At 51.2% G+C, this 16515-nt stretch overlaps 1 protein-coding gene across 3 annotated transcripts in view; it reads left to right on the top strand.

The window, feature by feature from the left end:
* The window catches only part of ACVR1B (activin A receptor type 1B), a 34152-nt gene extending 17847 nt beyond the window's left edge, over window positions 1–16305 (top strand). For all 3 annotated transcript variants that reach the window (XM_018047738.1, XM_005679946.3, XM_013963787.2), the window contains exons 3-9: window positions 147–395; window positions 3203–3433; window positions 5998–6165; window positions 7397–7553; window positions 8550–8674; window positions 11653–11783; window positions 13198–16305. In XM_018047738.1, the coding sequence (XP_017903227.1) occupies window positions 147–395; window positions 3203–3433; window positions 5998–6165; window positions 7397–7553; window positions 8550–8674; window positions 11653–11783; window positions 13198–13323 (1187 nt within the window). In that variant the 3' untranslated portion in view covers window positions 13324–16305. The remainder of the gene's footprint in view (window positions 1–146; window positions 396–3202; window positions 3434–5997; window positions 6166–7396; window positions 7554–8549; window positions 8675–11652; window positions 11784–13197) is intronic.

The following is a 16515-nucleotide window of genomic DNA, read 5'->3' as shown; positions in this document are numbered from 1 at the left end:
GTCCAGAGAGATCCACCAGCCCAGTGAGGCCAGAGCGGGGAGAGGAAGGGGGCATCTCCACCTGGATGGAGGAGCAGGGAGAGGGAGGCCTTGGCGGTCCCACGTTTTCACTCTCTTCTTTCCCTCTCCCCTCTCACCTGCCCCAGGTCATCTCAAGGAGCCTGAACACCCCTCCATGTGGGGCCCCGTGGAGCTGGTGGGCATCATTGCCGGCCCAGTGTTCCTCCTGTTTCTCATCATCATCATCGTTTTCCTTGTCATTAACTATCACCAGCGCGTCTATCACAACCGCCAGAGGCTGGACATGGAGGACCCCTCGTGTGAGATGTGTCTCTCCAAGGACAAGACGCTCCAGGACCTGGTCTACGACCTCTCCACGTCAGGGTCTGGCTCAGGTACCACCTCTTCAGGCCTCACGCCAGCCGTTAGCCTTCCTCACAGCCTTCCTCACTGCCTCCCAGCACGATGGAACGTTCAGGAAGAAGCCTGGCCATTTGCTTTCAGAATTCCCCTTCTTTGGGAGTCTTGACATGTAATAAGATGATGGGGTTCACAGAAAATCTCTCATTCTCTGGAATTCCAAGGATCAGCTGCAAAACTCTCCCTTCCAGAGTCCCTGCCTCTCTTCAAGTCTTGTAACCATGCAGCTATTAAAATTCACCTGGTTCCGCCTGAGCAGCAGAGTGCTCAGTGTCAGGGCCCCTTTGGAGAAACTGGAGTGTGCCGGGTTCCTGCGAGGTGGTGGCAGCTAATCATTGATCTGTGAGCAACCGCAAGGGGAGTTTAAGGACACCGAGCAAGGCCAGAGAGCTGGGCTTGGGTAAATGATCGACTCGTAGCAGTTGCCCAAGGGTTTATGGTGGCAGTTGAAATAAAAGCAGCCAGGGCTTCCAGCATGGCGTCAGCACCACTTCCGGAGCTGCCTGTCGGTGACCGAGCCTTTCTTAGGTGGGCCTCGATGTGAGACTAGAACTTAGGGTAAGGACCGTTGGGTGGCTCCGGTCTTGGAGGAGAGCGGAGCCAGCTAGCAGATGCGGCTGTGAGTACAAAGCAGTCTTTTTAGGAAGATAAATAATTATTTTAGTGACAGTGGTATTCTGTTCCTATGGAGGAAAATGTGGATACAAAGGCCCCTGTTGCCATTCTAGCTCAAACCTACAGGCTCATGTCCGTGAGAGTTCCACGTGTGTTGGTGTATGTTTTTTCAGCCCATGACAGACTCTTCTGTGGGGAAATTATGCCATCAGTCATGGCCAGACATCCCTTCTTGAGCACAGGAATACTTTGAGCTCTGACATCTTCTGAATTTCCGTGGTTTTGCCTTTATTAAGCTCTGCAGTAGAGAGTGCCAAGATGATGGATATATTTAAAAGCTGCATATTTTTAGGAAGAGAGAAAATACATGGCTTGTTCTTTGCTGAAAGAGGGTAGGGCAGTGGTTAGAACTGACTGGCTCTGTGACTTGATTTGCTGCTGGAGGAGGGTCGCTCGGGTTTTCTGGAGTCTTTTTTTTTTTAAGACTGGGATTAGCTGAGGCGAGGGCAGGTCTAGGGTGGTTACTCTATCATCTGGAGTGAAATGATGAGTAACTGTTTCTCTCTGGTTGGTATCATCCACTCTTAATTCAGAATATGCAAAGCTTCCAAGGTGCTGGGGTTTTAATCCTGTGGCCTTAAAGTAGTAAGTCCTTGCTGCTTGTGTAACCTTTAGTTCACACTAACAAGTGTGTGTTGAGCATCCTGTGGGTGATACAGAGTAAACAAGATGAGCAAGAGGCCAAGCCGGGACTGGATAGAAGAGATTGTGGGGAAGGATCTCACAGAGGAGGTCGTGTTTGAAGGGGTCCTGCGTTGGAAGTTTTGAGAGTGGGAAGAGGGCAGGAAACATTCCAGGCCACCGGAAAACCCTTGCGCGAGAGCACAAAAAGACAGAAATGTTCACTGAGTGTTTAGGGAATGATCCAGAGGCCAGCTTGTTGTCCAGGCCCTGGTGGGAAAATACCAGGGCTGTGCTTTGTCTGGTGAGGGGAGAGGCAGCTACCGAAGGCTGTCGTGTGAGAAAGCGTGTGCTCATGTTTTCCTGCGGAAAGAACTCTGGCAGTGGTGTGAAGGGTGGATTCATCCATCCAGCAGCCCCCTGTTAGGGAGGGCAGGGTGAGGCTGGCTGTGCGGGGTGTGTGGGGCGAGCCAGATCAGAGGGGAGGCAGAGAGACTGCTGGAAGTCCTCCAGAGGAGGTCAGAACGGGTCAGGAGGGCCGCGAGAGGAGGGGGCCAAATTGAGAAGCATTTGGCGGCTCTGTGCTGTGGGAGTTACAGGCATAAACTCTGGAGTCAGTCTTATGTGCTTTGCCATTTACAGCTTGTATGAATTCCAGTAAATAACTTAACCTTCCCCTTTGAGGCTTAGTTTTCTCATTTGTAAAATGGGCATAATAATAACACCTACCTTATGGGTGGTTGTGAGGAAATGAGGCCATTTATGCAAGCACCTCATGCATAGTAAACATGCAGTAAACAGCTTGGGGTTGATAACACTTGGATTTGTTCAGTCAAGGAGAGGGAGAGAGTTAGAGTCAGTCACGAAGGTGGAGCTGACTGGAGAGGGAGGGAGACACTCCTTGCATGGATCAAATGAGGTGACAAATGAGTCCTATAAAGACAGTGAAATAATCTGAGAACCATCCTGGGCAGTCGTCCGCCCGCCAGTCCTGCTGCATCTGGAGGCTCTTGTGAGCAGAACTGTGATCCCTTTGGAGAGCGGTGGGAACTTGGTGTGCCCTGAGCTCGGGTGGGCTTTCATGGGCCACGCAGCACTGCCCTCTAGTGGCCACTGAGCAGAGCAGCCAGAGGCGCTCCGCTGACTCAACCCCTTGACTTTGCTCTTCCACATAAAGTGGCTGTGGGTGGCCTGGCCCACAGGAGGCTGGCTGAAGAGTTAGTAAATCCGGTTAGACAGTTAGATCTGTCGTCCATACTAGCTGGGAGGAGAACCCGCGTAGATGAGGAACAGCCTTTCATATGCCTTTCCCCCTCGGGGCTCCCGAGCTCTCCGTGGTCAGTGGGCCACTGTAGCATGGAGGCGCTGTGGGAAGCATGGAGGCGCTGTGGGAGGGAAGGGCTTCTCCAGGGTGGCAGTGAGTGGGAGCTGCAGCGGTCAGCAGATGTACACAGTGTCGGCTTTCTGTCCCTTCTCTGGTCCCCAGGGCTACCCCTCTTCGTCCAGCGCACAGTGGCCCGGACCATCGTCTTACAGGAGATAATTGGCAAGGGCCGGTTTGGAGAAGTGTGGCGTGGCCGCTGGCGGGGCGGTGATGTGGCTGTGAAAATATTCTCTTCTCGGGAGGAACGGTCTTGGTTCCGGGAAGCAGAGATATACCAGACAGTCATGCTTCGCCATGAAAACATCCTTGGGTTCATCGCCGCTGACAATAAAGGTAAAGGGCTGGGCTTACAGACAAGGTGTGCCAGAGCCCACCACTGGCTCGGTGGAGGGATGACTGGGGAGCCTGAACAGCCACGAGACAGCACAGTTCTGTTTGCCTTCGCAGTTGCTCCCCGTAGAACGAGAATAAGAGTAAGGCAGTGGTTTTCAAACTTTGCTTCTACGAAAAGCTTGTACTGAAATCCAGGTTACTAAGCCAGTAAACAAGCAGTTATTAACCAGGTGAATAAGCCCTCATCCTACCTGCTCATTCTCCCTTCTGTGATACCCCCAAACCCACCTCCAGGGTAATCCCTAGAGGAGCTTCAGTAAACTTAACGTTGAAAACAACTGGAAGGAAGAAGGGAAGCTTCAACCCCTGCAAGGAAAGGACAGCCCCAGGAAAGCCTGTGGCCCACACTCCTTGGCAGAGCAGCATCACGCGCATCGTTACAGTGGAGCAGGCGCCCCAGAGGCACAGCCTGCCTCTCCGCGCTGCCCCACCGCGGCCTTCAGGCTCAGCTTTTGATCCGCTTGTATCTGAGGTTCCTTGTTTCCTCCTCCCTCCTCCGCTGGTTTTGCTCTAGTTTTTTGAGTCTCTCTCATGTGCCCAGGCATGTACTCATTTTTAAGAGCCTCATGGACTAGCAAAAGAGAAGTAAACTAATGGTTGATTATAGGAAGTAATCAAACAACAGGTATCCTGGTGAGTGCAAAATGGGGGTGAGATGGGGGTCACGGAGATCATACCTGGGCTTGATTGAGGCAGAGGTGGCAGGGAGTTGGTCAGAAAGAAAAACCAATGAAAAGAGAAGTCCAAACATGTGCAGAGAGGTAATGTCTTTGGGAAGCTGCAGGTGACTCAGAACATTCCAGCCAGAGACATGGGTGGAAAGGTGGCAGAGGCCAGGTTATGGAGAGCCATTTTGAGAGGATTGTATTTTATTTTAGAGAGAGGGTAGTAATTGACATTTCATTCGTTGACTCAGTAATATTCATTGGCTACTGTGTGGTCCTGGGGTCGTCACACATAAGACCAAGGCACAGTTCCTGCCTGTACAGTGCCCAGGAGGAGAGGACAGCTGGCACCTGGGCAGGCAGCGCACTTAAGACAGAAAGACCGTGGGTGGTGGTGTCTGCATTTCAGAAGTGTCTCTGGCAGTCAGGACACGGTTCATTCGCTCCGTGGTCCAGCAATTTTAGAAGTCGCTGCTGGCAGAGGCTACGGAAGATGCTAAGTGTTTGTTTTTCTGTCCTAAATCAACAGCAGGCTGCTTGCTTCTCACATTGCTGTGGGGGTTGTAGAGGCCTCAGCTGCCCCCAGGCTGAATGAAGAGCCTTGACCTCTCATACAAGGGAAGGGAGAATTCCTTGCTCATTCTGAGTAAGCTTGTTGCTTTTTAAAACATTTACCTTTTGATGATTAGTTTAAATCTGACATGTATTTTAAAGGCTCAAGAAGATGTCTTCCCTTTTAACTTATAAGCAGGGTCCCCTGGACCTCAGGGGTGTGTTTGATGGACCCCTTGCTCGTAATCAGAGAAGCGAAGGTTGGTGCCTTCCCAGGAACCACTCCCTGTATTGATTCTGGCAGCTCGTGTGAGTAGGATCTGGCTGTTGAAACCCACATCAAGGCCAGGGGAGGAGAAAGAGCAGGCTCCTTTGTTCTTGTCTTTTTAGCATGATATGTTTAGTGTAAGGCCCTAGAACTAGGGCCAGCCTGGAATTTGGGAGATCTCAATCCAATTTCCAGTCTTCATATTGACAGTAGCACAAGCTCATTAGATTACCAGCTTTGGTTTTCCTTTCTCTCCCTCCCTACCCCTCTACCCCCCTCCCCCTGGACACTGCACACCCCCAGCCCCTTGGATGAAAGTGTGTGCTCACTGCCTCGCTCACTGCCTCCCGTTGCTCTTCCGAGGCTAAGATGATAAGATTCGATTCCTCTCTGGAATCCTTGGAAAGTGTCCTCTTCATGTATTGAAAAGCATTTTTGGCCCGGAACACAGTAATGCACAAAGGAGCTCTTTCCTCCTCTCATGGAAAGCTCATAGCCTGGTAAGAGCAGTGGGCTTCAGAGCAGCGCTGCAGATGGGCCTGGCGCTGGGGCTGGGCTGTGCTCGAAGGGTCTTGGAGCGCAGTGGAGGGCCTGCGAAGCCTTCCTCCTTGATGGGGAGGACACAGCCAGTCATGGTTTTGATGAGCAGGTCTTGTCAGGATCAGAAGCAAAAGAAACAGATGCCCCTGTTACTCCCCCTAAGCACGTGCTCCCTCTTCTTCTGAAGGCCTCACATTTCACATCTGGAATAGGGGAGGTGTGGTTCAGAATCCTACAGCCCCCTGCCGGAAGGGAGCACGTCTAAGTAAGAAAAGCTGTTCCTCTTCTCTTCCTGGAGCCCAAAGCTGTGGGCAGCTGTAGATGGCAAGGGCACCGAGGGGCCCCAGAGGTGTGGGGGCGAGGAGCAGAGGTTCGGGGGTCACGGGGGGTGTGCGTGGCACATACACTCTTCCTCGCCACCCTTGCCCTTTTTGCTGGGAGTTGTGCCTTTTCTGGAACTCCTCTGTGGTCCTCCGCAGATAACGGCACCTGGACACAGCTGTGGCTCGTGTCAGACTATCACGAGCACGGCTCCCTGTTTGACTATCTGAACCGGTACACGGTGACCATCGAGGGGATGATCAAGCTGGCCTTGTCGGCCGCCAGCGGGCTGGCACACCTGCACATGGAGATCGTGGGCACCCAAGGTGAGCGGGCCTGCTGGGCGGCCGTCCCGTCCCCGCCGAGTTCCTGGGACTCCTGTGCACTGAGCAGGCTGGGGCTGGGCCTCAGGAGCGGGGGTCTGGTCTACGGGAGAGGGGTTTGAGCTTCACTTGAGCAAGAACGAGAGGTGCCTCTGCCTTTAGAGCTTCCTAAGGGAGTCCTGTGGGAAATGTTGGCTGTTTGTTCCCCGTGTCCTGGTGTGGTTGTTGGTTGGGGAACTGGTGTTAACTGAGAGATCATCTCAGACGCCCACAGTTCACAGGTAAATGACGAGACTGAGAAGGTGGGTTGAACCAGTGTGCCGAGATTCAGTTTAGTGACTGCACGCGCTCATTGTTGGGTCAGCTGGATGGTTGGACACTGGGCTGTACTATCTGGGAGGGTTCTCCTGGAGGAACACTGCCTCGGGAGTCCCTGCTTGTGGACTGGCATCAGCCTTCTGGGAGCTCCCAGGTCTTGGCAGGTGGCACGGTGCTTCCTGGTGCATGGTCAGTTGGGCAGGAGCTCTTTCTGTCTGTGATCAGAAACCAGCCGTGAGAGTTTGACACTATCCCTAGACTCTGCAGAGAAAGTAGTGGTTCTTACCTCCCCTGTTTGGTTCTGAGAACCTAGCCAGTGCAGCAGCTTTTTCTCAAGTCCTCAACTATTCTGTATAGGAGTATATGAGTTCAGGGAAGGTGAGCAGCGATAGCATCCATAAAGTAATGTTAGCTAATCCTCACGCCCTTCTAAGCGCTTGACTCACCTACATTAATACATGTAACTTTCACAACATTCCCGTGAAGTACTGGTGTTTGGGCTTCCCAGGTGGTGCCCAGGTGGTGCCCAGGTGGTAAAGAACCTGCCTGCCAGTGCAGGAGCCATCAGAGACGTGGGTTCCATCCCCAGGTCGGCATGAAGGAAGGCATGGCAGCCCACTCCAGTATGCTTGCCTGGAGAATCCCATGGATAGAGCTGCCTGGTGGGCTGCAGTCCATAGTGTCCCAAAGAGTCTGACACGACTGAAGCGACTCGGCGTGCATGCACACACTGGCGTTTACTCTCATTTTATGGATGAGACGACCGGTGTATAGACAGATGAAGCTGCATTTACAGGGTTACTGGGTTAGTGGGGGGCAAAACCAGAACTGAAACCCACGTACGCAGCTGCAGAGACTATGCTTTAAATGCTTATGCCATCTTTCTCTAAAGATCCTTGTTTTTCTCCTCCACCAGGGAAACCTGGAATTGCTCATCGAGACTTAAAGTCAAAGAACATCCTGGTGAAGAAAAATGGCATGTGCGCCATTGCAGACCTGGGTCTGGCTGTCCGTCACGATGCAGTCACGGACACCATAGACATTGCCCCTAACCAGAGGGTGGGAACTAAACGGTAGGAAGGCCCAGGGCCTATGCCCTTGCCCAATACTTGTACTGAGTAGCTCATGTGTGCCCTTGCCCATGTGCGCGGGAGAAGGAGTGTGGTCTCAGACAGATGGCGGTTGCACTGAACTCCTGCCCCCACACTGGAAAGCCACACAGGTTGCATGGAGCAGTTGCAAGTGCTGGCAGCATACCTCCATAGGACCATATGCCCACAGACACCAGTGCATTGGGCAGGCGAGGCAGCGGAGAAAGGGAGCTTGGAGCAAAGTTTGGAAGGGGACCAGGCGCCAGGCTTGGCTAGTGGGAAGGGAGAGTGCAGTCTGAAGGGGTGGCCTGTGCAGGACCCCTGAGGAGACAGAACGCATGTTTTGCTTGGGCTGTAGAGAGCAGTTTCATCTAGCAAGAACAGAGGTGCTCCAGCGTAGAAAATAAGGGGCCCCCGTCAGGACTGGGCCTCCCTCCTGCTTCATAGAAAAGGAAAGTAAGAAATAAGAGACAAGGACTTCCCTGGTGGTCCTGGGGCTAAGATTCCACGTTCCCTGCAGGGGGCCCAGGTTTGATCCCTGGTTGGGGAGCTAGATCCCACATGCCGCAACTAAGAGTTTGCATGCCACAACAAAGATCAGAGATCCCGTGTGCCTCAACCAAGACCCAGCATAACCTAATAAGTAACTAAATATTTAGAAAAAGAACTAAGGGACAGGGACTCCCCTACTGGTCCAGGGAATCTGCCCCTCATTGCAGGTGGCACAGGTTTGATCCCTGATTGGGGAACTAAGACCCCACATGCCATGCAGCTTGGCAAAAACTTTAAAAAAAAAAAGCAATGAATGACTGCAAAACATGGGAGTTTGCAATGAGAAGAGTCCGTCACTTCCTCCTCCCCAGGGGCCAGTCTTGGGTGATGGCTCTCCCACCTTCAGGGGGCCCTTGAACCAGTGCTTTGAGTCGGAAAAGAAGTCATTGTTTTCCATGCATGACCACATTTCCTTTGCTGTTGCAGATACATGGCCCCTGAAGTACTTGATGAAACCATCAACATGAAGCACTTTGACTCCTTTAAATGTGCTGATATCTATGCCCTCGGTCTTGTGTACTGGGAGATTGCTCGAAGATGCAACTCTGGAGGTACCGTTCTTCCTGCCTTCCCTGCTCCTACCTCCCAGTCCAGAGTGCCGGGCCACCTGAGAGCCTGGGTTTTGACTGCAGCCTCCTTTCTTTACACAGCTTGTCGGATGCCTCATGTTAGCGCGAGTCACACGTAGGATTCTCATCCAGGAGGAGGGAGGCGACCTGGGAGCAGCAGTGGCTAAGAGTGTGTTTACTCTTGTTTTATGTTGTGGTGACCATCCCAGAGGCTCGCTTGGCTTTTTTTTTTTTTTTTTTTTAAACACACTGTCTTTAGTGGTCTGTTGAGGTTGGGAAAGCCCTGGGCAGGAATAGCACAGGACTAATGCAGGGAGTCTCCTTCACACAGAAGGCAGGGTATTCTGATGCACTGGCTCTCAAGCCACATACCTGGGGAACGTGGGGTTTTATTGATAATGGTGATTTCTCAATTCATAGGAGAAAGCTTACTAACACATAGAATTTTTTCTTCTGCAATATTTTCTTAAATCTTTTGGCATCTGCAACTGCTTGACCATGTCAGAACCCAGTGAAAAGCAGTATCGGATTTGGCAGAAAACACTTTATCATCAACTTAGTATGTTAGAATTTTACGGTGACTTTCAAGTATTCTGTCACGTGATCAAGTTCAAGAGCCACTAGAAGCCTGCCCTCAGCCATTTATCTTTGATGTAAGAGATTCCAGATCAGTGGAAGTGAATTAAATTAATGAAAAAGAACTGGTGGGTGTTCCAGCAGAGCCCTTTTCTGTGTTGTACTGCCTTTTTCCTTCTATGATATGTTTGGTAAGGTCCGAATCATAGGGAGGCATCTAGGTATTGTACATCTTAAATTTTGATTGTGATATACAAATAAAACAGATCAGGATATATCTAGCCACACAGATTTTAAACTGTGAACAAGTTAAATTTTTCTTTCTCCATACCATCCAGAAATTGGGGTTAAGTATATAATAATTGTACTAAGAGTTGTTCACCACTTGCTATGTATAAACTCACTTGATCTTTTCTTCAAGCCTATGAAGTGGGAACTGTTAATTGTCACCATTTTGCAGATGAAGAATATGAGTCACAGGTTAGGTAATTTGTCCAGAGTCACACTGCTAATAAACTAGGATTCGGACCTTGGCAGACTGAGGCCAGAGATGAAGCTAACTGCATCTTAGCTAATTACCAAGTCAGACTCCATTTAAAAATCTGTCCCATCAGCTCAGGACAGTAGAATTTTTCTGGAAAAAAGGGATGAGAAAGTTACATTTGATTTTTTAAAATACTGATAACTTTTTATTATGGAAAATATTTCCATTTGTAGCTGTAGAAGGTAAAAAACTTCAAAACTGTTATTACACTGTAAAAATCAACAATAATTCTTAAAAAAAATTTTTTTTAGCTATTTTGGTGTGTTTACTGGCTATTTCTCTTTCAGTTAGTTAATTAATTGGGCTATGTCAGGTCTTAGTCGTGGCACCCAGGGTCTTTATTGTGTCATGCAGGATCTTTCCTTGTGCTCAGACTCTCTAATTGTGGCTCACGGGCTTAGTTACTTCAAGGCATCTGGGATCTTAGTTCCCCCACCAGGGATCGCACCCAGATCCCCTGCATTGCAGGACAGATTCTTAACCACTGGACCACAGGGGAAGTCCCAGTAGTTCTTAATATCATTTAACATTAGTTAGTGTTGAGATTTCCTCAGTTGTCTCCTAATTGTTTTAAAAGCAGCTTGATAAATGTCTGCTGCTGCTGCTGCTGCTAAGTCGCTTCAGTCCTGGCCGACTCTGTGCGACCCCATAGACGGCAGCCCACCAGGCTCCTCTGTCCTTGGGATTCTCCAGGCAAGAACACTGGAATGGGTTGCCATTTCCTTCTCTAATGCATGAAAGTGAAAAGTGAAAGTGAAGTCTCAGTCGTGTCCGACTCTTAGCGACCCCATGGACTGCAGCCTACCAGGCTCCTCTGTCCATGGGATTTTCCAGGCAAGAGTACTGGAGTGGGGTGCCATTGCCTTCTCCGTGATAAATGTCTATCCACTGCAATTGATTGGTATACCTCTTAAGTCTCTTATGATGTACAGCTTACCACTCCATTTGTTGTTTTTTTTTTTCTTCTGCAGTTTTAAAAGTTGGAGAATCCAGGTCCTTTATCCTGTAAGATTTTCCTATGTAGATTTTCCTGATTGCTTCTTCATGGAGTTTACACATTCTACCGTTTCTGTGAATTTCCTATGGGAATTACATCTAAAGACTAGAATCATTCCCCCCCCCAAATCCTTCCATTAAAGGCACATATAATGGTGGTTATTTCTCTTTTTGTGATAACAGCCATCGTTGATCATTGTCCAAATCCAGATTTATCAGAGGTTGAAAAGTGCCAGCATTCCAATTCTGTCAAACTTCTCATATTAGCTAGATTTTTAATTAAAGAGAAACTTCCCTTTATTGTCTCTTTGGTTACAAAGGTGTTTAATTTGAAAAGGAAAGGCAGGAAAAACACTTGATTCTTTCCATTTATTTACCATTTTTCAAAATAATGAATTTATTCTCTATCATCCCACAAAGGTGACTGAAGCTTTTGTTTCTTTTTAGTGTCCTCATGAACTGATGATCTAAAATATTTGTTTCCAAAAAAAATTAAAAAAAAATAAAAAATAAATAAAATATTTGTTTCCATTGATGTTATAAGTCTTACTATTGCTTAAATATTCTCATCTTTGGCCAGTTGGGAGCTTTTCAAGGTGGTACTTTTTGACATGACCTTAGTAGTCTTTGATAGTTTCCTTGCTTTTTGTTACGGAAAAGATGTTCCTGGCTAATCCTGTGTGTCTCTTGTCCCATACCTAGCGTTGACCAAGCTCTCCAAGGAGCCCTAGTTCCTCTTAGTGGGAGGCCAGTTTTACTGATCATGACATGAGTCTCATCACTGGCTTTTGAGTAATCCCTTCCTTCTTTTGATAACTCTGGTGGATATTTTCTTTTCTCCTAGGAGTCCATGAAGAATATCAGCTGCCATATTATGACCTAGTGCCCTCTGACCCTTCCATTGAGGAGATGCGGAAGGTTGTATGTGACCAGAAGCTCCGTCCCAACATCCCCAACTGGTGGCAGAGTTACGAGGTAGGACGCTGCCCTGTCTCCTGTGCTTTTCTATCTGCCCCATTTCTCTACCTTAGAGAAGGGTTTCCCAGAAATGGGGCCAACCCCAGGGCTACTACCTGTGTAATAATAGTTATTATATTACTGTTACATGCTGTTGTATACTAAGCCATTGTCCTGGACACTGTAGGGTCCCCTTTGGAACCTAGAAGAAGGCTTGGTCCCAAGACACAGATCAGAGACAAAACAAAGTCTGAGTGGGGCTGTTAGACCTGTCCAGCTAGAAAAATGGCTTTGGAGCCATAGTGGGTGAGCTGAGCTCTATGGGAGAGTTCAGAAGCATCATCCACAGAGGGTCAGCAGATGAGAGGTGGACCCAGTGAGAAAACAGGTCTGAGGAAGGTGGCTTTCTGAAAACTCAGAAGCGAGGAGGGTGCAGAGGGGTTTGGATTTGGGGTTAGTGGTGGATGAAGTGGGAAGGGGATGACATTTGGTGGAAATGATAGATGCGAGGACAAATTTATGATCTAGATTGCTAAAAAACCTGGAGTTGCGGGGTGCTAGAGTCTTTGGGGGCGCGGGATTTGCTTAGCTAGTGCTCCTGGGCCCCCTTGTCACTGGTGGCTCTGCTTTAAGGCGTGTCACCACTAGAGGGCAGCTCTGCACTGAGGACCAGAGTCAGTGCGCATTTCAGTGGTGCCTCCTCTTTGCATGACAGAGCAGCATTTTCCAAAGTATTCCTTGGACCCTCAGGGCCTGTTCACTTCAGAGGGTGAGGGAAGCAGAGAGCCAGTCTCTAGCTGTCCCCCACACACGTCTTCAGTCAGGGCTCTTCGTGGGTTGGGACTCTGCATGGGAAAACAGGTCCCACTGCTGAAAGGCATCAAAAACACTGGCCTGGGGCAGCAGTCAGGGAGCTCTGTAGCCTCCACCAGTGACTCTCCAGATCCACCCCTTGCCTGTCCGCCGTGGCTGCCTGTGTCATCCAGGCCCTGGCTGCAGACTGCTGCCTCTGACAGTCAAGACCGTCTTTCGGGGGCTGCCTCCTCCCCTCCCTCCTCCACTGTGTCTCTGCGGGTGAACGTGGGGTCACCACTGCGCACGTGCGCCTGCTGGGGGTGTCCCTGCTGTGCCTGGTTCATGTGCTACTTTGAGAAAGCCATCAGTAAACAATCATAAGCATGGATACTCAGACCTTCCAGGAGTGGTTTTCAGATCACAGGCTGTGGCCGGTCTTGCTCGCAAGATCACCCACACTTGGGGGAATGGCGGACTGTGCTTGCGGAGAAGGCCCCTCCCCAGACTGTCCCTCAAGGACTGGCGAGCCCTAGGGGGAGTGGGGCTCGCGGGCGTTTCCCCAGGGTCAGAAGGAGGGCAGGTGGGGGATCAGGCAGGCAACAGCGGGGCAGGCCCCAGTGACACCGTTTCTGTGCAGGCGCTACGGGTGATGGGGAAGATGATGCGGGAGTGCTGGTACGCCAACGGTGCCGCCCGCCTCACTGCACTGCGCATCAAGAAGACCCTCTCCCAGCTCAGTGTGCAGGAGGACGTGAAGATCTAGCCGCCCCTCCCACAGCCGCCAGGCCACGGGACCTACAGCCGAGCGGCCGTGTCGAGCATCAGATGGAGGCCTACCTCTCGTTTCTGCCCAGCCCTCTGTGGCCAGGAGTTTGGCCCACAGAGGGACAGAGCCCGGGAGACTCGCTCACTCCCACGATGGGTTTGAGACACAGACACCTTTGATATTTACCTCCTAGTGGCATGGAGCCTCTGAGAGCGAATGGCATGGAGAACTCAATGCCGCGACCTGGACCGGCTGTCGTGGGATGTCCCACAAAGCCCGGTGCCCCCGGCGAGGAGCCTGGTGTGGCGACAAGCGGCCCGGGAGGAGCTGAGCGTGGCCCCGTGCTGAGCAGCACTGAGGGCTTTACCCCGGGACCAGCCCAGTGCAGCGAGCGGCCCCGGGAGCCGGAAGGATGGCCCCTCCTGGCAGCTCCAGGTGGAGGGACTGCTGCTGCCTGTCTGTCCAGCCGTGTGTGCATGTGCTGAGGTGCGCCCCTGTTGTGCCTGGTCTGTGCCACGCCCTTACACGTGTGTGTGTGTACGTGTGTGTCTGTGGGTGCGCACTTGCCTGCTTGAGCTTCTCTGTGCATGTGCGGGTCGGGGCTGTGGTCGTCACGCCGTCTCTGCGTGCCGGCGTCTCTGCGTGCCGGCGCCTCTGTTCAGTAGTGAGCCGCGTCTAGTTTCCCTGGCGCCCCTCCCGGGGGGCTCCCTCCCCACCCCTCCTTCCGGAGCCCCCACTCCACAGTGGTACCCCCTCCCCAGCAGGCTGCGCCGCCTGCCCGTGTGTCGCCTGCCCTCCTTCTCCACTTCAGACTGTGGAACCAAAGCTGGCCCAGTTGTCCGTGCCAGGCGAGGCTTTTGGGTCCAAATGTGAGGGAAGAGGGTGGGATGGGCAGGGCAGGAATCCCGGCGGAAACCTGGGGTATTGTGGTCAGCAGCCACCGTGGGAAACGAGCCAGCCTAAGGGCAGCATCCTCGGTGGCGGCAAGGAGGGGCCGAGGAATTTGCAGCCCAGACCTGGGGAGACTCAGACTGGAATGTCACATCTGTCTTTCATATCCCAGATTCTGGAGACAGCAGTGTGTATTTTCGGTGGTGGTGGTGGGTTTAGGGCGGGGAAGGGAAGTGGGGATGAGGACTGAGGGGGGAGGCTGGGGGGGAGGGAGGCATCTGCATGGGTCTTTTACTGGGTTATCCAATCATGGTGGAGGGAAGATGTGAGACTTGCATCCACTTCAGGGGCTTTACTAAAGGGAACAGCCTGAGCTGAACCTGTTATTTAACCTGAGTGTAGTATTTAACGACGTCTAGAAGCACGGTTGTGGGTGGTGGTTCGGTCAGCATATCTTAGGTATATAATAACTTTGAAGCCATAACTTAACTGGAGTGGTTTGGTTTTCTTTCTTTCTTTTTTTTTTTTTTTAATTTTATTGGGAGGGTCTGGATTTTAACTTTTTTTAAATACTGTTAAGTTTTTATAAAAGGAAAACCATCTCTATGTGATAATTACCTCTCAATCCATTTGTTTTTAAGGAAATCCCTATAAAAACAACCACACACACACAAAATGCTTCAATCAGACGCACACAGCTCAATCACACTGGAAATATCTGTCCTTGTACCTGAGCCTGCTCCCCGCCCCCTCCGACTCAGCTGCGAGAGCTCCTCTGCCCTGGGGGTTGGTCTCGCTGGCGTCCTGCCTCCCTGCCCAGTCCCACCCAAAGTGGGTTTTGCACTGGGACTCTAGCTTTTTGTGCGTCGCCCACAGGTTGCACCTTCTCATCCAGGCACTCACTCAGCAGACACTCGCTGAGTGCCAGCTGGGTGCCAGGCCCCATGCTGGGTGCTGGGAAGTGCAGCTGTGAACACGATAGGCTTGGGTCCTGCTCTTGGAGCACTGACGGTGGGACTCAGTCAAGTCAGGGGGTGCCTATCTTGAGACCAGAAGTTTTCATAGTTGGTTCTGAGCCTTTTGAGCCTGGAGCGACTGCTCTTATACAAGACCACTAAGGAGGTGAGGATGCCCCCCTGTCCTCCACCAAAGAGGCCGGTGGTGGGCAGTGAAACCCCCCTTCACTGCGTTCATCCAGAGCCCCCTTCCTGCCCCCCAGGGGAGGCACAGTCTGTGTGCAGCCTCAGCGCATCCCTGCCTCTAGCCCAGCGATTCTCTGCCAAAGCTTGTGGAGGGGGGGGGAGCCCTCTCCCCACTCCCATCCGTCTCCCCAGTGCCCTGGCCTTCCTATTTATTTTCCCGGTGTAGTGCTTTCCTTGTGTTAAAGGAGATCTTCCCCTCACCCTTTGGGCCAATTTACTGGCTACTGACTAATTTCCCTTAAATACCAATTGTGTCATTAGGGGGGGTCTTCTCTCCCTACCCCTGCTGACGCACTTCCCCCTTGTTGTCTGCCCTCTGGCAGAGCTTGGCGGGTTATGGGAGCTGATGGAACTCAGACTCCTCACTCCCTGCCTCAACCAGCCTCTGGGATCTGCCGACACTCCTCGACCCAGGGACTCCCAAGCCACTAGCCCACTCCCCAGGTGGCCCAGCTGTCCTCACAACACACTCCTCCTCCACCTCCGGGGAAGACTGAGCAGTTTTGGGGGGATGCTCCCAGCCCCACTGCCGCCACTCTTAACCCAAGAGTTAGGAGTTAGAGAGTTGGGGAGAAACTAAAGCTGTGGTTTTGGCTCCCTGAGGCTAACCCTGATCCATAGGGCTACCTGCACCTCTGGATTTTGGATTCACAGACCAAGTCCAAGCCCGTTCTTACGTTGCCATCAAGGCCCCCGAACGGCATTCTCGGTACTTCTGTTTGTTTTTGTACATTTTATTAGAATGGACTGTAAAATAGCCACTTAGACACTTTACCTCTTCAGTATGCAAATGTAAATAAGTTGTAATATAGGAAATCTTTTGTTTTAATATAAGAATGAGCCTGTCCAATTTCTGCTGTACATTATTAAAGTTTTATTCACAGAGCCTCGCTGGTGCCATCTGTTTTACATCTATAGGCCGACTGGCTGCCCAGCCTTCGTCAGGGGAGTTGGGCAGCTGTTTCAGGCGTCCCCTCCCACCTGCCAGGGTATGATGCTCATTAACATCTGCTGCAGCCGTGCATGGCAGAAGAGGGCCTGATTGGAGCATCAGGGGGTCTTCCTGAGGCTGTTCCTCTGCATTTCATAGAGGGAG

The sequence above is a fragment of the Capra hircus genome, chromosome 5 (genome assembly GCF_001704415.2).
Source record: "Capra hircus breed San Clemente chromosome 5, ASM170441v1, whole genome shotgun sequence".
Classification (NCBI taxonomy): Eukaryota; Metazoa; Chordata; class Mammalia; order Artiodactyla; family Bovidae; genus Capra; species Capra hircus.
This window is presented reverse-complemented; position numbering and strand designations above follow the sequence as displayed.